Source organism: Vigna umbellata, chromosome 5 (assembly GCF_029865625.1).
Source record: "Vigna umbellata cultivar VRB3 chromosome 5, Vumbellata_1.0, whole genome shotgun sequence".
Lineage (NCBI taxonomy): Eukaryota > Viridiplantae > Streptophyta > Magnoliopsida > Fabales > Fabaceae > Vigna > Vigna umbellata.
Window position 1 is genome coordinate 30,256,422 of NC_142169.1, and position 27,154 is coordinate 30,283,575.

The 27,154-nt window shown below is 33.5% G+C and overlaps 4 protein-coding genes across 6 annotated transcripts; all 4 read right to left on the reverse strand.

The window, feature by feature from the left end:
* Window positions 1–1,179: 1,179 nt before the first annotated feature.
* On the reverse strand, window positions 1,180–2,731 carry LOC124828322 (uncharacterized). Of its 2 annotated transcripts, none has more exons than XM_088115381.1 (2): window positions 1,790–2,731; window positions 1,180–1,646 (listed from the first exon to the last, which is right to left on the reverse strand). In XM_088115381.1, the coding sequence occupies exon 1, from the start codon at window positions 2,395–2,397 to the stop codon at window positions 1,810–1,812; it is 588 nt and encodes a 195-aa protein (XP_087971507.1). In that variant the 5' UTR covers window positions 2,398–2,731; the 3' UTR covers window positions 1,180–1,646; window positions 1,790–1,809. The 2 variants fall into 2 exon arrangements, with proteins under 2 accessions (XP_087971507.1, XP_087971506.1); XM_088115380.1 differs by having other exon boundaries at window positions 1,180–1,668; window positions 1,790–2,730.
* Window positions 2,732–7,923: 5,192 nt separating this feature from the next.
* LOC124828324 (uncharacterized) lies at window positions 7,924–8,512 on the reverse strand. Its single transcript, XM_047301587.2, has 2 exons — window positions 8,331–8,512; window positions 7,924–8,254 (listed from the first exon to the last, which is right to left on the reverse strand). The coding sequence occupies exons 1-2, from the start codon at window positions 8,494–8,496 to the stop codon at window positions 8,001–8,003; spliced, it is 420 nt and encodes a 139-aa protein (XP_047157543.1). The 5' UTR covers window positions 8,497–8,512; the 3' UTR covers window positions 7,924–8,000.
* A 738-nt stretch (window positions 8,513–9,250) lies between these two features.
* On the reverse strand, window positions 9,251–11,504 carry LOC124828325 (cell division cycle 20.2, cofactor of APC complex-like). The gene is made up of 4 exons (XM_047301589.2): window positions 11,230–11,504; window positions 10,859–11,140; window positions 10,496–10,765; window positions 9,251–10,141 (listed from the first exon to the last, which is right to left on the reverse strand). The coding sequence occupies exons 1-4, from the start codon at window positions 11,320–11,322 to the stop codon at window positions 9,419–9,421; spliced, it is 1,368 nt and encodes a 455-aa protein (XP_047157545.1). The 5' UTR covers window positions 11,323–11,504; the 3' UTR covers window positions 9,251–9,418.
* A 1,736-nt stretch (window positions 11,505–13,240) lies between these two features.
* On the reverse strand, window positions 13,241–21,276 carry LOC124828308 (ABC transporter G family member 22-like). Of its 2 annotated transcripts, XM_088114955.1 has the most exons (12): window positions 21,160–21,254; window positions 20,975–21,025; window positions 20,518–20,890; window positions 17,591–17,661; window positions 16,704–16,939; window positions 16,265–16,420; window positions 15,933–16,116; window positions 14,954–15,262; window positions 14,582–14,869; window positions 14,162–14,446; window positions 13,971–14,078; window positions 13,241–13,776 (listed from the first exon to the last, which is right to left on the reverse strand). In XM_088114955.1, the coding sequence occupies exons 3-12, from the start codon at window positions 20,867–20,869 to the stop codon at window positions 13,555–13,557; spliced, it is 2,211 nt and encodes a 736-aa protein (XP_087971081.1). In that variant the 5' UTR covers window positions 20,870–20,890; window positions 20,975–21,025; window positions 21,160–21,254; the 3' UTR covers window positions 13,241–13,554. The 2 variants fall into 2 exon arrangements, with proteins under 2 accessions (XP_087971081.1, XP_047157524.2); XM_047301568.2 differs by lacking the exon at window positions 20,975–21,025 and having other exon boundaries at window positions 21,160–21,276.
* Window positions 21,277–27,154: the final 5,878 nt, after the last annotated feature.

The window sequence follows — 27,154 nt, forward strand, 5'->3', positions numbered from 1 at the left end:
TTTATTTGATGTCATTGATTTTGATAATTATGTTTTAAGTCATCGACTTTTCTAGAACTAGAACGATCACACGAAATCACATCATAATTAAAGAAGCAAAAATCTCGTGAAAATTTTAGTTTCCTCAGATTTTTTATTTCGTTCAAATGTGTGGCTAGAAACACATTAGTAGGGTTGACAACAGCTTTAAAGTTTCATTGCCTACTCCATTTAATAAAAAAGGTTGGGATTTGTCTTTTAAAATGTTTAACTAATTAAATAAAGTAATGAAAAATATATTTAATTAAATATGCTAACTTTAGACTTATAAAACATTATTAGCCATGAAACAAATCTTTCAACGGAGGTGAGGGAATAGAAGTATTAAGAAAATCAAATTAAGCAAAAATAAAGTCTTCAACGTTGCATAAAATCTAACTTCACCGATTTATCGAAAATAATTTTGGAAATACGTGACCTATGAAATAAATTGAATGGGTCAAATTCCCATATAATTGAATGATTATTATATATGTGGTAGTGGCAGAACATATTATCCAGTAATATTATAATATTATTTTTCAATAAATTATTTAAAATTTATTACTTATGATTGCGTGCATGAGTTTGACACACACGTATTGTTAAAATATCAATTCCAATTGCATCAGCACTTGTAAACTATCCATTCATAAATTGACACGGCAAAAACTCCCAGTCCATTCAAAATACAAACTAATTAAGTTCATACTCTGTTGAATTTATTTCACAGAAATAATTATTGTTACCCAAATACGGTCAAGTAAATATATACCATTTCCTTCAAGGTACGACTTTCCCTACAGTTTTTAAATTTTGATTATTTATTTAATTACTTTCATGAGCTAAAATATTACTTTAAAAATACGAAACCGAGAGCTAAAATGATTTTATTGTATTTAAACTCCCTTTCGGACTGAAAAAAAAAATGGTTGTAAAAGCTGCCACATTTGTTGTTCACACAAAGATATACAGTTTTGCATCTTTGTGTATAAGAGAAAGATAAGAAAAAGATGCATAAATAGCATTATCTAATAGTAATGTTTTAGAATAAAAAAGATTTGAAAAAATAAATAGGTTAGAGAGAGTGAATAATAAATGTGGAAGCGAAGTACAGATGGATGGAAAGAATCTGTGAATGATTTCCAGAAAGAAGTGTGATGGAGCTATGTTTGTATAGTTGCTTTATTCTTATCTGAGAGTACGCTCAAAAATAATAATGTGTCAGAGTAATTAGGAAGAACAAAGAAAACGTGGTATCCATGTGTGGAGACAAGTTAAAAGGGAGACAAATGGCATAACGTCCTTCTTTACCACGCCCGGACCCCCTGCTTCTGAACCACCTGCACTTTCCATCCTTTCTATTATTTCTTTCTCTTCTTACCTTCTTCCATGCATACATACACCTATAACTGTAAAATCAAATACTTCGTATGCCCCACATCAATTATATCATTTACTCTCTCCTATTCACCCATTTTCTTCTGCTTCTCTAAACAACACTACAACAAACAAATTTCAATTGCCCACAACTTCCATCAGGAATTTCAACCAAAAATTACCGACTGGCACCACAAAATCTTGCGCACCATCATCTGAAACTTGACAATACTTTGCACAAACGAAACCTGCCACAGAATTTCACACGACCTGAAACGCGACACACACATAAAAAAAAAGTCTCGAAAAAACTAGATAACTATCGCAAGAGAAGAGTTGCATTGTCATTAACGTAAATGAAAAAAACTGAGCATACAAATTGTGTATGTACTTGTATTGTAAAGGGAGGGTTCAAGAAAAGATGTTCGGTTGGGGAACGACATTGGAAGAGAGCGTTTGCGTTTGCGTTTGCGTTTGCGTTTGCGTTTGCGTTTGCGTTTGCGTTTGCGTTTGCGTTTGCGTTTGCGAGGGTTCTCTCCGTTCTCTGTTAGAAGAGCTTCTCCAAAAGCCGGTGTTGTAAAACTGGTCCCACATCTCTTTCTCCAGAGCGAGTGTGTCGTCGTCACTGTCGGGCTCCGGCGAGTGGAGGTGTTCGATGTCAAACGCGTCGTTGGCGCACATGGGGAATATCCGCGCACCGGTGACGTCCTCGCAGCACCCGCACGAGCAGTGGCGGCGCGTGGGTCTCAGCAACCCCTCCTTGGCAATCTTCCGGTGCCGCCTTTCCTTCAGCATTCGCCGGCACAAGGCCGCCGGCACCTTGTAGATTGCGAGCACCAGGAAATTCGCCACGCCGCAGGGGACGCAGCAGCACACCGCAACGCACTCCGCCGCCGTGCCCCCGACCACCTCCCCCACTCGAGTCGCCAGCTTTGACGGCTGCCGCTGCAACAGGGGCTGGTGCCGGTTCGACGGCCGGTGCATGACCCTGTTCGACATGGGCGAAAGATCGAGACTTTACGCAAGAATGGGAACCCCGTGAGAGGTTGTTGTGGAATCTTGAAGAGCGTGGGAAGAATGGATGAAGATTGAAAAAAGCGCGAGTACTTGAAGAGGTTTTAGGGTAGTAGGGTCGTTTTGAAGTGGTGTTAAGGATGGTGTTGAGTTGGAACGGGTGTGTAGTCCTAGAAATAAGGGAAAGAATAAGAATGAGAACGGGGTTGGGTTTGGTACAAGGTGAGTAGAATTTGGGTGTGATGTGAGGAGCATTACAAGGAGTGACATAGATTTTGGAAATTGAAAAGGGCTTTTTGTTAATATTTAAGTGTTACGTGAAGGAGTGAAAGCCTAAAAGAAGAGGGTAGAGGTGGAGTCTCTCTAACAAATAACGTCATTTTCCTTTCCACCTCGCCCACGCGCCTCCTTCGCCACCGCAGTTCGTTTTCTTAACAGAACTCAACGTTTCATCCAACTCCACTTCCGTTTTAACTCTTCATTTTAAGATTATAATAAACAGAAGTTTCAAAAATTCAAATATCTTTTCTGTTTTATGCTGTTTCCCCCCTGTTTAACTTCCATAATCTACATCGAATCATACCCTTAAATCTACTTATCCAATCTATCTATAGTTCATCCTTCTCTGATTTTTCTTTTATTTTTATTTTCATCTTAAAATATTGATTATTGTGTTAAAATCTTAAGTGTCAAAAATGGAAGGACCCATATAAAATTATAAGTTATTGAAGTATCAATGACCATTTTTCTTTTGGTATGTGAAAGGATCAATCAGTTTATTGACATAAGTTAACAAACCATCGTCATAAATTAATTATATATTAATATTTAATATCATTAGTATTGATATATATTTATTAATTTATATATTGAGATTATTGAGTGATTGTTAACTTATTATATTCATTATATAATTTAAATAACTTACTTAGTAATAACAAATATATGTACAATTTTGGCATATATCTATAATTAATTTTCGCTTACAATATTCAAGTAATACTTTGACTATTTTGTTAGTGATGTAGAGGTTCAAATCCTTTTAGATAAAGTAGACGGGAGTTAAAGCTGTGATATTTGATAGGATGAGGTATAATTAAGATTTATTAATTGATTAAATAAAAAATGTTATTGACTATTCTAATTCCAACCGTCATCGTACTCTAATATTAACTTTTATGTTTATATTATTAAACTAAAAACTATTATATTTGTCATCTATTATAACGAATTTTTCACTAATCAAAATGCTACTTTATGAATATAGAAATAATTAAGTGTAGTGAAATCAAAGATAATGAATTTAATATTAATTGTCATGAGAGGAATTTCAATTGACTGGGCACTATTATAATGATGCGATTACTTTTTCTGTTGCAAAAAGAAAAATTAAAGTTAAGTTTGTAGTTTAAAGGGTAATTATAACATTATTGCTTGAGTGTGAAACGAATTACCACATCTATATTTACACCTTGATTGTAATTTTGAAATATTAAGATAATAACAGATTTAACGGTCAATTCATAAACTTTGGATTGATTGCAATTTTGTCAGTTCCATTTCTTGAAATTTACGGTATAAAACTAAAAGCGGTTTTGAAAAAAAAATTGTACGTTTGAATATAGTATTTCAAATATTAAAATGTTCAGAAAAAAATCGAGAAATTATTGTATTTATTTTAAACACCAAACCCAAATTTTAAAAAATAAAGATAAATTTTAATTATATTATACTTTTAGAAATACTTTTTCAATTTTAAAAAATTATAGTTTTTAATAAATGCATTTATTTATTTTATTCATAATACACATCTTAATCTATAATATGGATTATCCAACCGTCTTTAAATATAAAACAAAACAAAACAGTAAATACAAGTACACTGCGAAGCATTGAAAACGCCGTAAAAGTGGAAAAGAAAAAGACGGATTTCTTGCACTAAAAAAACGTTAGCAATGCAGTAATTTGGATCTTCCCATGATGTTATGTGTCACTGATTTTTGTGTTCTTGTGATGTTGAGCAATATAAGAGCAACACTTGTTGTTTTGAATCATTACATCAAACATAGAAAATCAGACACACAAAATAGCATATAATATGTTTGTTTCAATGTCAGTGAACTTATTTTCTTTTCCATTGTTTCACACTCTCTCGATTCAAAACAATTTATTGGAGATTGTCACATATTAAAGGAAAAAATAATTATTTGGTTTGAGTTGCTTTCTCCCTATACTAGTCAGAGACTCTTTTTTTTATTTTTTTAATTAGATTTGTTTTATTTAAATATTACATGGGTTTTGAACTGGTCTCTTTGTATTTTTTTCCCTTTTTTCATATATAATGTCTTCTAGAATGATACCTTTTATAAGATAAAAATAAAATAAAAATATCGACAAAATGAAGTTTATATATTTACTAAAACCACAGTGCCAGAAACACCGAATTTTTGCTGTGGTATCAATTTCCATAAAGAAAATTTAAAAATTTATTTAATCTAAGTTTTTTTTTCTGTTTCATTCGGCAGATGGAGTACTGCTAAAAAAATCTAATTTTTATAAACAGTGCAAGATAACAGTTTTTCTATTTATTTATTTAATACCCCTATAAGTTTCTTATTTATTTCCTATATTTTCTTAGTTCTCTTATTTATATTTTTGTTCATATTCATACAATTCAATTAGTATAATGTCATTCTTTTTTTCTGATTGAAAGCGAAATATCTAACATTCAAATGATAAAAATAGTGAAAACATTTATATGTCTTCAAATTAGAATTAAAATATAAAGACGTGGACACCACTCCATAAATAATAAATATGTTGAGATCTTTTACAAAAATATAAACAATCATACAATATCACAATAAATTTTGTTATGGATTAAATCGTAGATCCCCTTCATAATTTAGCTGATGATCGACTAAATATTCATAGTATTAGAATATTTTTGTTCCAATGCTATCGTACTGCATAATTTCTTTATTTTTTTTGTATTGATCCCTCACTCTTTACATGTTAATGATGCTGGGGTTCAAATGTATATTAAAATCTTATATTGTGAAAAAAAATGAGAAGTTGTTCAACATATTTGTTAGGTTCACAACAACAAGAAAATATGTATAGAAGAGAAAACATATATTAAATAATAGTAGAAAATGAAAAATTATTAAATGCAGTATATAAAATAAGACTCTACATATAAAACTAAAATATTATGATATTCCACCAACTATTACCTATGTATGATAAGAAAATTTAGTCTACAAATTAGATGGTACTCTTTCTTTCAGGTTATGAATAAATATAGGATAGTTAGGTCCGAAAAGAAGATAACCATGCAATTCAAAATCAAATATACACACACTTTTATACATAGATATAAAGCACCTAAAGAAACCATACAAACATATCCTTTTAGAAGTTATTATGGAGCCTTTTATAAGACCTTATGAAAATAAATACCCTATCAATCAAATAGTATCATTTTATCTGGAGAATGGTAAGCAATACATTGCAAACGAGTAACTTATTCCTATTTTACTACCTAATTTTCATTTAATCTATAAATTGCTTCTATTTATCTATCAATGAAAATATGGAACAAACATTGACTTATATGTTTATTAGAAAAAAAATGTGAGATAAAGTATGGATAACCAGTGATTTTACATGTTTTTATATGTATATTTTAGTGAATAAATCAACTCCTTTATAATTTTTATTCTCAAGTTTAATAATGTGTTTTCATGTTTTCTTGTGTTTTAGTTAATATATGTTTGTTTTACCTCTAATATCTCTTTGAGTGTGAAATAAGAAAATAGGAAAGATTCTGGTGGATGAAAACAAATTAGAACTCAATGAAACATGATTGGACAAAAAGATGGATTTTAACTGAATATGCCACAAGAGTCACATTCAATGTTGCGAATACAATGAACAAACAAAATTATTTAAATGACATTGTTCAATATTCATTGTTCGCTATTCACTTAGCACTATTCACGCGTTAACCGTCACTGTTCACTGTCTTAGGCAAGTTGACTTTTTGCTAGCAAGTTGACTTTTTGCTAGCAAGTTGACCAGCTCGCTTGGGCGAGTCTGTAAGTCCATAAACGCATAAAATGAGTATTTAGTCATGTTTTCGCGAAGGTTTTTATAATTCTTCTCCTCCTACTCTTCATTCTTCACCTAAAGCGACTGAGAGAGGTTGTTTGGGGTGCTGGGAAACTCTCCTCTTTGAGCTTCAATCTTCATCAATGGTGATTTTGCCCCTTTTGGGTTGAGGAAGAGGATGAGTCACGAATTGGAGATGGAAATGCGAAGAGAAAGCGCAATTGGAGCATGAAGTAGCTGCAAAGAACCTTGGGAAAGGTTGCACATCTCTGCATGGTTCAATTTCTTCCATATCTCTTCAGTTTTGTAGAACCTTCAATTCTCCATCATGGAGGGTTTTTCCTATTTTTTTGAGATTAGTTGTAAAACATAGAATTCTCATGTATTTTGTGATGTTAATGATATATGTCTTTCCAATTCATTTTAGTATTCAATTTCTATACTTAATGCTTGCTTTGGATTACCACCCATGCATGGATTTTTTATTCTTAATGTATTGGAAAATATGACTTGAATTTATAACTAAAATTGAACACTTAATGGATGAAATTGAGATGTTTGTGAATGCATAAGAATGAAGTGAATGAATTCTAGTCTTAACAAATTATAATACTCTATCTTAAATTCCTTGGACACCAACTATTTGATAAAAATACCTGAAATAGTTTTTTGTGTTTTTATGTACTTTAATGTCTAATTAAATTATGAAAGGAAGAGTTGTCGTGTTGTACAAATATCTTAAAAGATAATAAAATTTATTATTTGTTATGATGCAACCGATGCATTTGTATGTTAATTTATTGACCTTTATAGATTCACTCATATAATCTATAGTTCATGTTGGATAACAATATATTAACCTAATACTAATAGTTTACATTTACTTTAATTTTTAAAATCCAACAACACCAGCACAATATTTTAATCTAACTTGCTCATTTACATTATTTCTCTAATCTATTCAAAATGAACTTGTTCATTTTCGTCAAGTTAATCAAGAGTGGTATTTCATTCATTTTCTTTCTAATTTAAAGTCATTTACTTTTTCAGTAGACTTGTACATAAAATTAGAAGTTAAAAAAGTTATAAATATTACTTATATTTAATAAACGAATTTGTAAAAAAAAAACTATTATTTCTATTAACTTAATTAAATAATTTTGTTAAAATATTTTATCCTAGTATTTTACAAAAAAAAAATCACAAAACAAATATTTTTTTGTGCGGACTGCAGGCTGACCGCAAACCCACGGGCCAAACAATAAATGAGTGAAATAAATTAACTCACATTTGTACGGGCAGACCAACCCGCTTTTCACAAACTAAATACAAAATGGACCAAAACAATACGGACCGGCCACGTTTTCATCCCTATCTATCAAGAATAACAATTATTTTAAAGTTAGCTCATCAATCATCACAAATCTTATGTTAAGGAAAGTTAGTAAGTTTATGCACATTAGGAGAGAAAAAAACTAGAATGGAAGTCTTCCATGAATAGTGCTATTCCTATATTTCATAATTCCCCTGTAAAGAACTTTCCTGTTAGTAGGCATCATCTTCTCTAATTTGGGCTCATCCCTCTCAACATTCTCCATCTCCCAAAATTGTTCAGCCTTGATTCGTCCTACCCTTGTTGTAATCATTCTATCACCTCTACCATAACTCTTTTCTTCCAATGCTTCCTTTGAAAATCGCACCTTCTTATTCGCTTCATGTTTCTCTGAGCCTTGCAAACATCATAAAAGGAATTTAGAACTAAAGTGGAAAAGAAAATGCTAGTTAAAAATTGAAAGAAATGGTACCACACAAATTCTTTTGGCCGTGTGCGTATAAGATACCACCCATTTGATACTCAAATTTCTTCATGAAGTTAGATAGCATACGTTTATGGACCTGTTGAACCAAGATGGCCATGCTTCCAGATACAGCAACCACAGCCATCAACCCTAATCTCATCGACTTCTCCATCTTTCTTTTTTCTTTCTTATTTCACAGTCAAAGTTTAGGATGTAAACATACGCATCTGTGACTGTCATCCAAGAAATGAACATGCATACTGGTTGGTGGGCAGAATAATTTGTGTTGAGGTAATGAAATGATAACGGGGAAGAAGGATTAGAATAACGAAGAAAAGATATATACAGTGATCGTTGATTGTTGGTGCTTATATATGGAACATGGAAAAGATAGTACTTTAGGTAGGAATGGATGATCTCCACAGCACAACACAAGAAACTTTTTTGGCCAACTATTTTAACCTCGAAAATCTAACAATGCACTGATGCCAAGTTAGGAAAGACTTTAATCAGTGAAATTGAAGAATGTTCCTTTCATAATTTGCTAATTTTGGACCCAAAGTGTGGTGGCTGAATTTATCTTTGGGTTTTTCTATCTTAAAATCTACCAATTTCTATGTAGAAGGAGTGTTTCTAATCCACCGTTCTGAGATATTATTTTAAGATGGGTGAATTTAGACAATACTAAATTTAAACCGACTGAAATTAACATTCTAATTTATTTTATATTCTTTCGTATTTTTCAATATTTCTGTATCTCTCTTTTTTTTTTCTTTTTCTTTCTTTACTTTGCATCTATATGTTCACTGTTAACGATGTTCGTCGACCCCAAAATCTGGTAGAGGGGCTCTCAAAACACAGCAGTAAAAGCAGAACAACAAACAAGAAAGATCAGATCAAGAATAAAATGAAAAAATCCAGTCAAACATATTTATTTATGATTTATTTCTAAGCAACAGACAACAACAACGCCAGTTTATATAAAAATACATGCATGTTTGTGCGTAAGAGAATAAATATACAAAGAAATAAAAGAATGATCAGGATAATATTAAAAAACTAAAAAAAAATTAATATAACGTCTACGTTCATCTTCAGCGAATACGACTCACATGAGCAAATGGCTCAATATTGGCTTTCGGCGCTGGTTTCGAAGGCTGTGGAGTTCCAAAAACATTCCAAAATCTCAGAGTCTCGTCCCCTGCTGCAGAAGCCACAGTACACCCATCTGGACTTTGCGTCATATACAACACCCTGGAGGTATGACCCTTGAGCTCTCCCATTCTAAACATTGAAGGATATTTCCAAAGAGTGAGCTGGTTCTCGGTGAAACCATGAGAGCTAAGCAACTCACGCTCATTCTTGTTCCACAGCAGAGCGCACACTTGTGAGCTTGTGTTGACAGAGTTCAAGCACACTCCTGTATGCGTATTCCAGAACTTAATGCAGTGATCGCCCACACCTCCACCTGAAGCTAGCAGATTTGCTTGGAATGGGCACCAAGCTAATGCCTTCACAGCAGCTCTATGTTCCTCAAATCTATGAAGCCAACGGTTTGCTGAATTTGAAGAGACAGTAGCCCTGTCCCATATGTGGACAACGTTATCGTTGCCCCCACTCGCCAATTGTTGTCCTGAGGGAGACCACTTAAGCCCACAGACCTCCTGCTGATGTCCTCTATAAGAATCAACAATATGAGACCTCACTCTAACATCATTGTTAACGATTTTACCATCCATCCCTCCTGTTGTGAGGATATGATTGTTCCAAGATAGTGAACCCACACGTGCTTGATGTCCACCTCTTAATGTTCTTACCTGCAGTCACCAAATAAAAATCACAACACATCACAATGCATAGAAGTTTTCAATTTAATATGAACACAAAAAGTACAACTTTCATACAAAGACCTTGTTATATGTGACTTTTTTAAGGTAATTATAATTTGATTTAAATATAATGACTTATACTGTGTCATTCATTCATGATATCTACGCCATCTTCAGTTCTCAATGGTTGCCGTTGTTAGTGTAGAAAAGCAAACAATTATCAACTATTTGACCATCCATGAATAGACGGCACCATAAAAATCTTTCACAAGAAACTTTGCAATGTCAATTAGCCTATTCCAATAAAATTTCACAAAAACGCTTAAAAGGAATCAGATTTACCATCCTAGAAGAATGAGAATCCCAGAGCTGGACATGAAAATTATTCAAACCAATGGCTAAATGGCGTCCATCGGGAGCCCAGGCTACACTTGTAACAGGACCATCTTCCTCTTCTAGAGTGACAAGTTCAGCGGTGGAGCTATCATTGGCATTCCATAGATACACACTGTTCCCAAGGGCGATACTAAGAACATTGCCGCGACCCCAGTCCAGTAGGTTCAAATAAAAGTCATCGAGTATATCAGGAGCATCCAACGTTCTCTCAGAACTCTGATAGCCATTTTCACAAACAGTTACGACAGAATTTCAATTTTCAAGAGTCCGATCAGTAAACACGCAGAATTTTGAATTCAAATAACATACCTGAGGAACGCAACGCCTGGACTTAGAGAAATTGGATGGAGGAGGAGGCGAAAGGATGCACTTGGGAATGAGTTCAACAGGAGTTGGAGGTTTGTTCTTGAAGGCCAAGATTCGAGTGCGATTCATGTTGAAAGCCTCGGCGAGTTGCTTCTGGTATGCTTCTCGAGATGGTGACATCACCGCATCGTTCTCTTTCTCCCTGCCCTTCTTGTTACCCTCGGTGAGCATGTAGTGCGCGTAGCCGAAATCCATCGCCGAGCGATTGGGAATAAACCTGTCCAACTGTTTCGTAGAGAATGTGAACAAAAAATTATTGATCAAGTCAAGGGTTTTTCTTTTTGAGAAAATGAAATAAAGAGGTCAGGGTTTACGTTTTCTTGAGAATTCTTAGAGCGGAAGAGACGGCCCTGAAAGGATGATCTGTACTTCATCTTGGATGAACAATTCAACGGTCCAGTGTCCATGGTTAGAAACCCTGCAAAAAAAACAGAGGAGCACGTAAATGGAGAGCGATATGAAAAGAAATGGAAAATCAATGAAAATGAGATGAGAATGGCGATGAGCGGTGGAAGAAGGCGGTGGTGGTTGAATTGAATTGCAGATTCAGAGTAAGCGCGTTCAGATCAGAGAGAAAGAAACGAATGAATCGGAGCAGTAGGAGACGGAGAAGAACTGAATGCTTGAAAACAAAAATGAGTTTCCTTTTATAGCGGAAAGTAGCCGTTGAAAGTGGTATGACGAAACTACCCTTCACCTCAAATTGACGTCGTTTAGTAATAGGGGTAAATATGGAATGATACTCCAGCAACTTTCGCGGGTTACTAATAATATTGTACTATGTGAGAAACTTGGTCATTTCGGTTTATAATGATTTTAGGATTGGAATTTGTTTTTATTATCTAAAATCTTGTTTTCTTTAAATTGGACTCTCTTGAATTTCTTTAAATAATTGTAACGTTTAATTTTCAAAGTATTTTAACTAAAAAAAAGTTTTAAGAAAATCGTATTCTTCGTCTTACACGTAAATATTTTTAAGAAGAAAAACTTTAAAAAACATTGTTAAAATTATAATGATTTAGGTATTAAAGACACAAGTAACAAGATAGTAACATTTACAAACTAAATCAAACTCGAATGATAAAACAATCGGTTGTATAAATAAAATTCATCCAACAATACTTAAAACAAGCTTATTTTAGTATATATCTTTTTTTTTTCAATTTTGTCATGCTTTTCAATTAGATATTTCTAAATTTGTGATATATTTAATGAGTTCATAACAAATCTTATTTAATTTCATCTGTTGCGAAAACTAAATTTTATTTTATATATTTCATGCTGCATTTAACAAAGTAATAGAAAAGTAAATATCTTAACCATGATTGGTATATTCACAACAGGATCATATGTGGAATTCTAAGGAGTCATTCTATCTCCATTTATAAAAAGACAAGCACTACACGTGAACTGAAATATACTATTGCAAATAAGCATTCTCTTTAACCAGGAATCTTAAACTATAACTACACGAAGATATAACAAATATTTTGACTTAAAAGATATTCATGATTATCATTCAACATCGATTATTTTCACTCTCCCAAATCTATCATCTCATCCAAACACACCCTTTAGAGTTTATCAAATCTATATTCGATTTTCTTAAAAATATAAGACTAATATTAATTTTATATTTTAGAAAAAAAATAAAGGGTAAAAGCTTATTGCGTAGTAACTAAAATTTAGTAAATATAATTTAGAAAATGTGGGGAAAATATAGACTAGATGTGAGGGGAAAATATACACTAGTCTTAACTAAAATTCGATGGGGTTAAATAAGTTTTTACTTTCTCCAAAATTAGTCCATACGAAAACTATTATTTGCAGAAAGAAATTTCAAAGTGTTTTTAATCTGAGTATCTAATAAATATGTTAATATCTAATAAATATGTTAATTCCATTAGTATGTTATTCTTAAATTAGAAATGTTGAGATGTAATCATCTTAACTATTAGAACTAAATTAACATTAAGAAAATTAAAAGTATAAAATTGAATAGAATCAGTTATATTAAAAGTATAAAACATATTTAACCTAAAAAATTTCTATTTCCGTTGCTCTGCACGAAACCTTAGACAGTAACGGATTTATATTAAATTCTAAGATCTTCTTAGAATTTACACTTTGAATTTAATTGATTTTGATAAAATTAGGCTACAGTACAAGAATTGGGTACACATCTTAAGAAATACACTGCTCTTATTTGGTCTTGAAATCACTACTATTGATGTGGTGAACCCATACTAAATTTTAATTGCAACACAGATAAAACTAGATTTAGTGGATAGATATTTATTCTGGAAACTTAATAGGTATACTAGGTAGCATACTCAACTCAAATTCTTACACTTATAAAAAAAAAAGTCTCACAATCACCTTTTAATTATTAACTAACAGAGTTTCGAGCTTGAGTTAATGAAATAGATCGAATAAGAAAAGCTGTACACACTACGAGTTAAATAATTTCAAAAAGCATTTTTTGTCTGAACTCTCCTCATTTTTATGTGCCTCTGATAACATATGCATGCTTAACATGCTAAATGAAGTAATACACAAGATTAGACAAAGTGCTCCTCACATGGCAGTGCATGTGTATTTCCAACTCAGACCTGCTACATGTGCCTTAATGGATAGTCTTAATTTCCAGCTTGAAGTTTCATCCGCCGCAAGGAGAGATATGCCAAAAGACGGTAACCAAAAACCATAGCTAGCAGAGCAGCAACCTCTGTGAATCCACTGTCAAGTGTGATTCCATTTATGGTCCGTGTAATGTGTTCATATTGAACCTTAAGCAGAAGTTTATACGTATGGTAGTTGAAGGAGAGGTAGCGAATCCAAGATATGAATATGGGGACTTTCTGTCAAATTTAGAAAAGTCAGTTGCATTTAAGTATTTAACATTAGGAAAATTTAGATGAAGTTTCTCGTGTTCGTTGTCATCAAGTTCTCGTATTAAATGATGACATGTTTTTACAGTTCAATAATTAAATGAGAATATGTTATCAGGAAATAAGGATTTTTGTGTTTATTGATTTTTTAAAATTAAATTTACCTGCACAAAAAATCCTCCAGCCAGCATGAAAGTCATCACGGTTACTGAAGCCAAAGTTGTTGCCCTTTTCAAATCCATTAGTGTAGCCCCGATTGCAAGCCCAAGTCCCTGTTTCACATACAGTTCATTAGAACTATGTCACCTTGGTTTGTGTTACTCTGAGTAGTTGGATTATAAAACACAATGCATACCTGAGCTGCTATGATGCAGAGAAAAACCGTAAGAATACTAAGAAAAAAACGCCCTGCACTGAGTCTCAAACTGGCCATGAAATAAACAACAAGGAGGAAAAAGACTGGTAACACCAGGTCCAGTAGAAGGTCACTTGTAGTTCTAGCCACAAAATATGCACTTAGTCTGTACATATCCGTTGTTCGTTCCTTAGTCAGCATGGCCCTCTCTTGAGGAAATGTGAATATGGCAGTAAAGACAGGAAAAAATCCCCAAAACACAGCAATAAAGAAGAGAAGTCCTGCCTGCAGTCAAGAACGAAAATATTAGCTTCGAATATGCTAATGTTTGATGTTAGAGTCTGATTATGGACTTTACTCCTTTCGCTCTTCTTTATGATCCAAAAGTAGGGATTTAGGTTTTTGACGGAAATAGTTTACCTGATCTTGCAAACCTTTTGGGTTGTTAGCATCTGATTGCCACCAAAGTAATCCTAAGATGACTGCAGTGGAAAGAACTTGGGTAATTCTCAACCAGCTAAAATAGTCATGCTTCCTCTCTTTGAATCCTCTTGAAAACAGTATAGAAAATTGCTCAAACCAACTTGCCCCCCACTGTCTTTTACAAGAATAGATTTTAGACTTCAGTTCTTCATCGAGAGGGACAGGAACCATTAACTTTGTCTTCTCTATTTCTGCCACTCGAGAATCATATGCCTCTTCCAGATACTTTTAAATTTCAAATGAAATTAGATGTGAAAATTTTGCTCACAAGTCTTTTTCCAAATTAAATGAAATCAAAATTAACAATACCTCTTGTACAACTGAAGCAGATGGTTTGTCATTGCATGTTTCAACTTCAGCATTTCCTACCTGCACTCTATCCTTTAACTCTGATGGTACAGAAATATCATTCACGTTTCCATTTGCAAGGTCTAATAAAAACTCAGCTGGGTTCATGGTAATAAGGGGTGCACACCCTATAAACTGAAAATAGTCCATTGCTTCAGATGCTTTTCCAAAGTAAAGCAAACTCCCTTTTCCTAGAAGGATCAATTTATCAAATTTATGGAAGAGTCTGCTAGATGGTTGATGGATTGTTATCACTACGGTTTTTCCTGCCTGGAACAAAGACAAAGTTTAGCCGTGATAAAAATTTGAGTGATGAGGAAAATATCTAACCAGTTTTGCCCTAACATTTTACAGACTCGGAAATAGAACATATAAGGATCTTTTAATCTAAAAAGTTTTTTATTCCTTAAACTATAAAACAGTGAAAGATATTGTATTGCTTTGAAAAAATCAGATAAAAATTTAGAATTTATAATTAGATAATTAAATTACAGGATTAAAGTAAGAAAACAAGCATTTTTTTTTTCTTGAAATACTAAAGCAAATTCATTTGTGGCCCCCTCCAATTGGAGACCCTAGGCCATGGCACATCGTAACCAAGCTCAGGGCGGCCCTGTCAGTTCTTACCAAAGCGTGAATCCAAGTAAATATTCTTGTGTGTAGTAAATTCAAAATGGACAAAACCACATTCTAGACATCTCGTGCCATGAGCTTAATGACCAACAGTGCCACTTACAAGTAGCGTCAGCGTCGGTATGGCGACAAGAATTTAGTTTGTAAAGGGTGCTATCATCAAGATGGTCAATTAGACTCCATAATACTACCAAGCTTAAGACCTAAATATGTAAAACTTAGAAAGTTTAATTCTTTCTGAGTTATCTAAGTCATTTTCATTTGATATAATGTTTTTAAACTTGAAGGGATGAATGAGAACAAACACCTCTGCTATGTCATGTAGCAATTGAACTATCCTTAAAGCTGTCGTAGAATCCAAACCAGAAGTTGGTTCGTCAAGAAATAGAAGAGAAGGGTTGATTATGATCTCACTGCCAATACAAACCCTCTTCCTCTCTCCACCAGATACTCCTCGAACATAGGAACCTCCTATCATAGTATCTTGGCACCTGTTTTCATACACCTAAATTATACTGATTGACTTTTACAATTAATATAAAATATTTATCACTTACAAGGGCTCATAGTCCATATTAAATTTTTCACAAGGCTATATTTTCACCATGCTTATGCTCTTTCGACGATTATGACTTTTACCTCTCTAATCCCAGCTCTTCGATGACATCCAAAGCTCGTTTTTCCTTTTGCTCTTTCGTTAGTATATTTGGCAATCTTAAGCGAGCAGCATACGTCAATGTTTCTCTAACAGTAAGGTGAGGAAACAGAACATCGTCCTGTGTCACGAATCCAATCCTGCAAAATGCATACTTAGTGTAACTATGGTATCAACTAAGATAACATTTTTACATACCGTCAGAGATGAAAAAATAAATTCTGACTTTCTAATCTTTCAAAATTGTGTGGGGCTATCACGACCACAGCTTCAATCTTATAAAAAAAAATTATCATAAAAACAACTTTGATAGTAAAAAGCTCGGAATTTTACCTACATTTATATTTGTCTTGTTAAGAATTAAATCTGTGTTTTAAGTAACTTCCCAGTTTCAATACTGATAGTAATTAGTATGGTTTTTACCTGCTCTTTAGAAACTTGGAATAAGGTTGGTCATTGTAAGTGATAGAGCCACCAATTGTGGACTGAATTAACCTTCCTCCTAGCAGATTTAACAAAGATGTCTTTCCACTTCCTGAAGGACCCATTAATGCCAAAACTTCCCCAGGATTAACAGAACCAGTGATCCCCTTCAAGATATCCTTTTCCTTAGTTCTAGTTATGCCTTTAATCACTACCTTGTAGGTCACGTCGGTGAACTGCAGATTCCAAAATAAGAACTTATCGAATTTAATTGGATGCATCACAAACACAGTAAAACATTAAATAAAGCACAAAATAAGCTCAATGCACGAAGGCATTTTTTTCATCAAAAAGTTTGTCTATCTATTCATACTCATACCCTTCTTTCTCAGCCAAACCATGTTATTAAGCCTCACATATAGCTAAAGCCTCGAAGCCAGAAAGGTTCCAATCTTGAACCTAGATCTTTCAAGCGTATGTGAAATAAAACTAATTTGTTGATGCCCTGTAGGAGGCATCAAAAAGAAATTCAGGAAAAGTTTAGTAACAAGTTAGCTAGTATATGCTGTACTTGTATCTGCTGTATTACTAATCATTTATCTAGTTAACTAGAAAGAAGGGGTAGTCTTGTACATTGGCATCACTTGAAATGAAACTTTGTACAAGACTGAACCTGACCATGCTATATTGATAGCCATGTAACATGTTCTATTGGTAGCGTTGATCGCTAAATGAAGCTTCACCGTTGCCTGCCCAAATACATATACAGCACTAAATCAAACTCATGCTCTATTGAAGGTTTGAACAGTAGTACCGCCAGTGGTAGGTGCAGGCAAGGAATATTGAAGAGAAACATTCTAATTTTTTATACATAAAATGTATATTACCTTCAGATATATTGGCAGAGTATGTTCTGTCTGGAACTTAGGCTTATGAGTTCCGGCTTCAATATCCTCCGCTGCAATATACATAGTAACACTTTCTTATACAAATCACAACGAGGGAAATAGAATGTCCTTCATGCAAGAGCACCAAACAGTTAATTAGTAGATAGCTTCACTTAGAGCAGTTGGGTGCAATATGTTAGAAAAATGCATTTTTATGATGTATAGCTCGAACAAACCCACGGTAGGATTTGCTTGCGAGGACAAAAATAATACTAAAGTTTGTTTTTAAGAACGTACGCATGGATGCCCGAAGAAGTTTTAGAGGGATCATATTATTTGTAATACATGATGATGATGATTCCTAAAAATTAAGGCATACAGGACAAGTTAATTAGTCCTGACAAAGTAAGTCAAACCAACTCAAGCAGTCGTGAAAAAAATGTCAAGCCAAAATTTAATGCAGGGGCCCAAGAATGAGACAGGGTACTCTCCCACAAAAAAGGAAGAATGGGTCCGGCGCAACCTAGCTAGTCAACAAGTTATAAAGATAGTCAACAAGTTTGGAAAAATAAAAATATGGTGAATCTAATTATGTTTCAGTTTGTGGCAAAACATCAGAGTTTGACTGGAATGTTCGATTATATAATTTAAACAATTTGATACACATCATAATTATGTCTTTAGTTTAAACTAATCAACACTAATTCTGTTTTACTTTAGTACAAAGAGAAACAGAATAAATAATCAAATATAAATATCTGCCTGCTAGAATCAGTCTAACCTCACTGGAGTGCAAATAATTTGAAAAGGATATTTAATCGAGGTTAACATTTTGTTAAAATATAAAGAATAATGTTTTAAACGTGAAAGTTCTCGAAGAAAAAACAAGTCAATGTGAAATTAGCAGATTAAAAAACAGTGGGTCGATGCAAGAGTGTAAAATATCAATAATGCTTCTTAAACGAATGTTACCCATTTTGAACATATTCAAGAATTTAAATTTGAGCACTAGTCATGTTCAAGCAAACCGAAGAGTACCATAATGAATCACACGCTATGGATAAATACACGTACTGGGAGAATGCATGAAATGATCATTATCATAATTAATTAGAACGCCATTACTATGTAGGTGTGTAGACAGGGGGACCATTATTAGGTAGGTGCCAATTGCTCATAAAGACAACCGCACTGCCTGCCAAGAAAAAAAACCCAACCAAACTATAGGACATATACCACTATTTCCGGTTTGGGGAATAACTGGGTCAACTTGCTTTAATTGGACCGCTACTGAGAAGAGATTTTGGTTGGCTTGGATTGGACCCGACTAAGACAAGTCCACGTAACTGAAAATAGGTAGTCGAGTAAGACATAACACTACCACAAGTCAAGAGAAGAGAGGTTCGCTTAACTTACGCGAGTAAGACATAACACTACCACAATGATATTTTAATGTTTTACTAGGAAGCATAATTATATTGACACCTGACACAGACACCAAAAAAAAAAACATTAAATAGGTTAAGGAAAAAAAAAACATTAAATAGGTTAAGGAAAAAAAAATGCTCTATTGATGTTAAACCGTTTAGCAATATATTATTATCTGTAGATTATTCTCTTACATTGATTTCGTTTTATAAAAGATATAATATACAGTGCATACACTAAAATGTGTACTATTTTTTATTTTTCTATAAATAAATGTGGAGAACTAATGTATGAAAATACAAATAACGATGTTTTAAACCCAGTTATTGCATCTTTCACTACATTTTTGCTATGTTAGTCAAAATGTTATAAAAACATGTTCTTGACTTTGTTTGTGCGGAAGTGTAGGTTGAAATGCGAAACTATGAGGCAAAAAGAAGACGTTTTTTTACACTATATTTATTTATGATTTAGAAGGGATAAAAAAATATATATAGCACTTGTTTTTCATATAACATCTATTTATGTACTTTATTTATCATTCATCCAACTAAATAAAATATCAATCATTTTATTTTTATTTTTACTCTCTTTTTATTTATTTTCTGGTTTTACCTATTATTCAAACAAAGTGGGAATTATTGGAAACGACTAGCTTCACACTGCTTCCTCGTAGTAACCATGTGGCAATGCCCGCCAAATTATGTGAATCACAAGTTCGGCTCGCTGGCTGTACTTTCCTGTGACCGTTTTTAACTTTTATGGCTATTCATTTAATTAAGAAAAGTTATGTTTTAACACGGTATAAAATAAAATATATTTACTTTACAACCCATATTAATAATAATAATAAGAATAATAAATAATAATAATAATATATTTAAAATATAAAAGCAAACTAATTAAAATATTGATATATTGAATTATCAAATGGAGTATGTTTCTGAGAAGTATCACAATACCATCTCCCGTTAATTAATACGCTTCGTATGGGTGTTAAAAATCTTTTTACTTCAATTTTTTTTAACGCATTGTACTCGATAGTATAAAAGGAAACATCCACAGTTCACGCCCTGATGTTTGATATGAACTGCTGGGATCCCATTCGTATTATATCATTATATTTTACATATCAATAAAGAGAATACCAAAATATTTCTGTGGTTAAGGTAACGACAAAGAAGACAAGTTTTTTTATGCATTTCTATCCGTTCGTTGTTAAAGGGTCGGAAATTAAACTCAGACGAAAACGTAGTTTATCACACTCGTGAACATTGTAGAAGGTTACATACGAATGTGATAATGAATAACAAAAAAGTTATATAATCCAAATTTAAAAGGCATTTTATTTTAAAGAAAGGAGAGAAGTATTTAAATTCACAAAAATGGATATTCCTAATTATTAATCAGTAGATTATATTGTAAGATAAGTGTGAATTGTTGATCAAACTAAAAATAGAATGATAAATCAACGCTTACGAGTTTGAGAGTTTACTTACGGATATCTTCGTCGCTGAAAGGTTTTGAATCGGCGATTTCATCGGGAGGGAGAGTGAAGCCAGTGAAGGAGAACGAGAGGCCCAAGCTAGCGCTAGAAGCTCGACTCAGAGCCACGCCGCTGCCAACCTCATCCACATCCACCTTCAACTGAGCGCTCCTCGCCCTCCTTATGTGTGTGCTTCTTCCTCCGCCCCCACTCGGCGAGGCCGCTGTCATCCTCTTGCTCGATTTCCTCGACAGCACTCCGCCACCCTCCGCTGACGGGGGCGATTTCATACTTGTCGTTGCCCCCGTCTCCTCCATATCCTCCGATTTCGTTCTCGCCAAGCTGGATGAAATTGCATTTTCCATTCTCACCGCCACTGTATATATCTGTCGATTAAATAGAGAAATAAAATTAATTAAATAAACACTTACAATTATACCAAAAATACGAAGTCATGTGAACGAACATACTTATTTATCCATATATTGTACATTCTCTATGATCTGTTCATGTTGAGGAATCTGATTTAGAGTAAAGAAATTTGCGAAATTGAGAGATCAAAGACGGTTCATCTTGTAGGAGAAGATTGTTTGACACGATAAATTAAATAATTAAAGTATACGAGATGATAAACATGAGAAGAATTGTATCTTACCCTACGATTTTCTTTTACTGTGAAGAAGGAGTAACGAACGAAGAGAGGAGAATCAAAAGAGACCGCGTGAGATGAAATTCGCGGGATGAGTTTGTACAAATAACTGGCATAACAATAATATGTGGAGTATTCAGTCTTTTTATAACACAACGGCTTGTTTAAGAGACGCGAACAAAACTACTAAACTACCCTTCTCTTTTCTCACTAATATCAGTTGGTCCAGGGTCTTCTTGTGTACAGAAAGAAAATGTTGATTATGGTGTTAGAAATTTTTTTATGTTATAATAACTCCCTATCTTCTTTTTAAAGAGAGACAATATAGTTAAAAATGTTTTTTTTAATTTATATTCATTAAATGTTTCTTGATTAATTTTGGAAATTTTTCTTTTAGAATGAAGATAGTAATTAGAAGTCAATAATGAGAAAAGTTAATGGTAACAAGACATTCTGGAATCAAAATGTTATTGGATGCTCAAACCACCACTTATTCATAAGTACATGTTTAATTAAAATAATAATATTTAATCAAGTGGTTTATAAAGTTTTGTCAAAAATGGTTTAATGAAGAGAAAAGTGTTTACAAAATCATCAATTACTTGTTATAATTCATCCAATGGTATAAAAGTTGTGCGGTAACAACTATAAATATTATAATGTATATATTCTTCCTCAACTTTTCTCATGGTTTTATTGTGTTCACGAAAAACTTAACACTTTAACAATTAAAATTACATTAATAACGTAAGTTTTTTAATTATTTATTTGTTGTGTTACATAATTTAATTTTATTAAGTTTAGAAATAAATTTCAATGTACGATTAACTTTCACATAATGGTTAAAACTTTTTTGAAGTTGCAAGGAATACATATATTTAAAAAAAAGTTGTAGTAATTGTGAGTAGTCACTAGTGGAAAAATATGCTTTTATGTCAGATCTATTATGACAGATAAAAATTATTCATCACAATAGATTGACCGGTGGTAGAATCGTAATAAAAGTAAGACATATTATGACGTAGTTTTGTACATCAGTCATAATATGAAATGCGGTGGCAAACTTGTAAATAAGTTTAAAACATATTATTACGTAATTTTGTACATCAGTCATAATATGAAACGCGGTGGCAAAATTGTAAATAAGTTCAAAACTTATTATTACGTACATATGGACACCTGTCATAATGTGTGGAAACTTTTTGATGTATTATGATTGAGTCTTAGAAATCAGTCATAATATCTCACATTTTCACGTTTCCTCTCCCATTTTCACGTTTCCTCTCGCTGTCTCCCATTTCACGTTTCCTCTCACTCTCGTTCCTCTCTTCCTCTCTAAATCGTGCATTCCTCATCTATAACGACCCACGACCGCACCGAACTCCTGCAAGAACTCTGCCCCGGGGCCGCGCTCGTGCTTTTCTCGGCTCCGAGAACAATCCTCCCTCTGCACGACGCGCAAAGGGGCACGTTTTTTCACGTTCTCTGCTACCAGCTTGGTAACCCCGAACACCACTGCGTCTTCTTTGTTTGAATCTTTTTGCTAAATGTTTTCTTTATGCTTTGTGGTTTAGGCTATAGAGAGAAGGAGAGTTAGGTTAGGAGAAGGCGAAGACCAGCGAACTGAAAGCACTGCTTCTGCCTCCGCTGCCTCTTCCTCGGAATCTCCGATCGGAGTTAAGCTTCCTACACCTCTAGGCTAAAAAGTGCCCAAGATCTACCTCGACATTTATGAACAACATTGACCAAGTTCAATTCTTGTCCTTCCATGAGGTGAGTTTTCAATTTTATGCAGTTTTGATTCCGATTGTGACAAGATTTGGATTATACAGAGGCTAGACAAGGGTATTAGAATCATTTTACTACATTCGGTTGGTTCGCAAAAAAGTGTTTTCTGTTTGCTCAGATTGGATCTTCTTCTCGAAGGTGCAAAGAAGGATATTCTTTATAGTTTTGATTTAACTTCTTGGTTAGTAATTAGAAACTTGTTTTTAGTAGTGTTGATATATAACATGCCTCCTTGTTCTTTCCATCATTCTTTGATGGTATTGGGTTAGTGGTGTAGGTTTAGCTGTAAGTCCCAGCCTTTGTCCATATTTTCCATATCTTCTGATTTGGAAGATAAAATAATCAAAAGAGAGAAAGGTTTACCCTTAAATTTCTCTATTTAAAGAGAAATCAATTTTGCACGCTACCTGCTTGATAAAAAATTATTTTATAAATTTAATTGTTTTATATTTATTTTCTCAAGATTAGTATGTTGTTTAAAAAATAGGAAAATAGAGGGACAAGAAAGAGAGAAGAGATGAAGGGGTAAGAAGGGGTTTTGATGGTGGGATGGATGCGTGGAGTTTCCATGTTTCTTCTTTTGTTGTGTGTTGTGTTGTGTCTGTGTAGAGAGAGAGAAATTGATAGGTCAGAGAGAGAAAAAGTGTGACACCTGGGCATTGACGAGGGCGGGGAGTGATTGACGGTGCAAGAGGTAGGAAGTGCAAGAGGCACGAAGTGCAAAGGGCACTAACAAGGAGCGGCTCCTGGCAGGCTTCCAGTGGAAGGGACACATGAATGAATCGAACATACATCGGAATGAGAGAGATCAGGAGACTGTATAGGTATGAGACTATACAATTGAAGGATAGCTTAAAGGGATTGATTTGGCTAGTTATATCACCAAAATGCATTTGCTTTTCGGTAGCCTAACCCATAAAAACTCCATGGTTAAGTGTGCTTAGCCTGGAGTAATTTAGGGATGGATGACCTTCTGGGAAATTTTTCCAGAAAGTGTGCGAGTGAAGACAAAGCATTCCATAGCTTCCCATATTCCTTTCATGTCAAAGGAGGGCATCACATTCTCCTTTAACATATCAGCTGGCCCAATGAAGTTTTTATAGATATTAGAGCCAAATGAGTAGTCAAAGCTCCCGTGTACTTACTGCAGTGAGGTCTTGAGAGCTAGAAGAACGAGGTTAGGGTGAGCATCAGATGGCCATCAGATGGTCTTGAGAGCTGGAAGAACTAGTTAATCTTACAAACTATTGAAATGCAATTATAAAGTTTATGTGATATTTTATGAATTTAATTTGAAATGTTTGTGTCAACCGTGGAGTTTTGAGTGCGGTTATTATGAGACACATGTAGAAAATCATATTCTCAAATGTTGTTGCCTCATAAGATTTGATAATATGTACAATTTATGACTAATGTCTTAAATATTTACCAGTATAAGTCAATTCAAATTGTTTACTGTGTAGATTTTTAGTAACACGTTTTTATTGAGCAATAAGTTTTAAAGGAAGTTTATGATTAATGTGTTTCATTCTTTTTAAGAGTTTATAGAAGATGGTGTTAGATACTTTTATGAGTTTTTATGTAAATATTATGTGTATAGTCATTACTTGCTTATGTTAGGAAATGTAGTCATTATCAAATAATTATATTATTTGGATTATTTTAATGGTTCTTTAATATATTTTATCCATATATGTACATGATAGGTGGCACGTACAAACCTCTCGTTAAAAAGGACTTTTTCATGGTATATAAATTGAAGTTCTTTATATTAGTTAATATTCTAATTAGTATGAAATGGGAATTTTTTTATATGACAACATGCGAATCTTATCGGTTAGTTCTTATACCAATATAAAAAATATAAGTTATACTTATAAAACATTTATTTTTTAGCAAACTTTCTATATCGGTTTCACAACCAATATAAAAGTAGAAGTAGATTTTCTACTTTACCTATAAGACTTAGGCTTTGTTCACTTCAATGGATTTGGGAAAGAGTGATTGAGAGGATTTAAAGATAAATTTTTTTGTTGTTTATTTGAGTGAATTTGGAGATAAATGAAAGTGAATTTGGAAGTAAATTTTTTTAATCTGTCATGTCAATCAAATCCTACAATTCTCACAAACTTTACTTCCAAATCCACTCAAATAAGCAACAAAAAATTTTACTTACTCAAATCCCATCAATCATTCTCCTCCAAATCCATTCAAGTGAAAAAGGTCTTAAACATTTCATATTTATATTTTAGTTATTTTTCTTTTTCTTTACGTATCATATCACTAATCTTATCTCACATTTTCTTCTTTTTATCATTACTCCAAATTCGAGTGTAAGATTACTAAATTATTAGGCGAGAGTGACGTCATGGTGAGTAAGTTTGTTTTGACATCTTCTAAGACAGCATTGACCCTGCATTGCCGACCATGTCTACCATACACGTATTATAGGTTTTCAACATTTTCCATGAAATTCGGAGGGTTTTGGACACGACGATGATGTGTGTCAACTGGTTGGAGTTTTTATGCCATGCACGTCAAGGACAAGGCTAGCGCTTTTGGTATATATTAATGAAGGTTTAACGTTACATGGGCATGCCTTATCGTCACTGATGTGTGTGCTAATCAAGTACACCTAATAACGACAAATACAATGCTGTTTCACTGAACTTATGTTGGGTTGGAGGGTCCTCTGCATGTGTACAAAAGCTTAAACCTCATGCTTGCATCCGATCAAGATTACCTGCACCAGAGGCAACCCCGAGTTTTGGAATTTTCCATAACAAAACCCTGTACTAATTTTCTCTCAAAATTCACCGTTTTCTGTTCGTTTAAATCAAGGTAGTTTCATTTCAGAAGGTACACTACATGTTACTATATATTATTGTTCGATAATCAGATATTTTACTTTCTTTGAATATTTATAGCGTTGAAATAATCCAGATCGCACACTGGTACGCAGATGCTCGTATTCCTTCCTGATGGATAAGTTTTGGGTTGAGGATATTACTAGAAACTTGCAAATATCCAGCTGATAAATTAGTTAATATAAAAATGTTACAGACACCGATCAATGTCGATATTTTGTTTATACTAAAGAGAAAGATTGAATACATATTTGTCTGACTTATATTTTGGCATGCTTTCGTTATCTATGACTGGAAATTTGGTGAAGAGTACACGGTTTCTACGTTGAAAAAAAAAAAGAGGTCATTCTCATGCAGTAATGGAAATTAAGATTCGTGGTGAGAATAAGGAATAGGTGTAGTGCAGAGAAAGGTGTGGACTAAAAGAGTGGCTCAAAAGGTGTTGTTTGGTGGTTACTGACGATAAGGAGCTGTCCCTATATCTTTTTCCTGTCCATGGTTGGTCGCAATCCTTTCCAGCAACTCGCCACGTATCACTCCACTCCAAATCTGCTTTTAAACCATCCCATTACTATATTCCAAACACTGATAATTAATTACCATTTGCAACTTACATGCAACACGCTACGTTTTTCTTTTTTCCATTTCAAATTTTCACAATGACAAACATGATTAATCAAATAAAAGTTCTAAATAAATATATATTATATGCTTCATAAATGAACCATCTTTCTGTCAAATAATGCTCCACTTCAATTATTCCGATGTGATGTAGGAAATATCTATCTATCAATAATAAACCCTTCAACGCTCCAAATTCAATCATTCATTTTGAAGATAAAGGCTTCACAAACTATATACTGCAGACGATAGTTGACCTTAATAAATACCAGCACTGATGCATACTATACACACAAATAATATCTTAGATACAGAGAGTGTTATTATGTATTAATTGATGAAATAAAGTGCAATGAGTAATGGAAAAACATTATATGAGAACTGCAGATGATAAGGATGGAATTGAAAGAGAGAATAAATAAGGATTGGAAGGTTGTTCTCCCTTTATATGAGTCCCAGTAATTACATTACACTGCACTGCTGAACACTGTTCATAAAAACTTTCTTTCAACTGATAGGGGCGGTGCCCTTAGTGGAAGGGAATCTCACGTGACAAGGACGTGATGCTTACTCGGACACTGTGTGTATAAATCAGGTCCACTCACTTAGAGCTTTAATTTATTTTTTTATTTTACAAATTAAATTATTCTTATTCCTGTAATTTATTTATTGTCGATAATTAATTCGTCAAAACAAAAATGTGAGTTGAGCCGTCATGTATCGCC

Bases quoted from the DNA above. Each gene is read 5' to 3' on its own strand.
- LOC124828322 (XM_088115381.1), bottom strand. From the start codon at position 2,397: ATGTCGAACAGGGTCATGCACCGGCCGTCGAACCGGCACCAGCCCCTG.
- LOC124828324 (XM_047301587.2), bottom strand. From the start codon at position 8,496: ATGGAGAAGTCGATGAGATTAGGGTTGATGGCTGTGGTTGCTGTATCT. The intron at 8,255-8,330 runs GTACCATTTCTT...GATGTTTGCAAG, and splicing joins CGGCCAAAAGAATTTGTGTG to GCTCAGAGAAACATGAAGCG.
- LOC124828325 (XM_047301589.2), bottom strand. From the start codon at position 11,322: ATGGACACTGGACCGTTGAATTGTTCATCCAAGATGAAGTACAGATCA. The intron at 11,141-11,229 runs GTAAACCCTGAC...TCTACGAAACAG, and splicing joins CTAAGAATTCTCAAGAAAAC to TTGGACAGGTTTATTCCCAA. The intron at 10,766-10,858 runs GTATGTTATTTG...AATGGCTATCAG, and splicing joins CCAGGCGTTGCGTTCCTCAG to AGTTCTGAGAGAACGTTGGA.
- LOC124828308 (XM_047301568.2), bottom strand. From the start codon at position 20,869: ATGGAAAATGCAATTTCATCCAGCTTGGCGAGAACGAAATCGGAGGAT. The intron at 14,870-14,953 runs GTATTGTTAATT...GAAATTTAAAAG, and splicing joins CTGCTTCAGTTGTACAAGAG to TATCTGGAAGAGGCATATGA. The intron at 14,447-14,581 runs GTAAACTATTTC...TCTTGACTGCAG, and splicing joins CAAAAGGTTTGCAAGATCAG to GCAGGACTTCTCTTCTTTAT.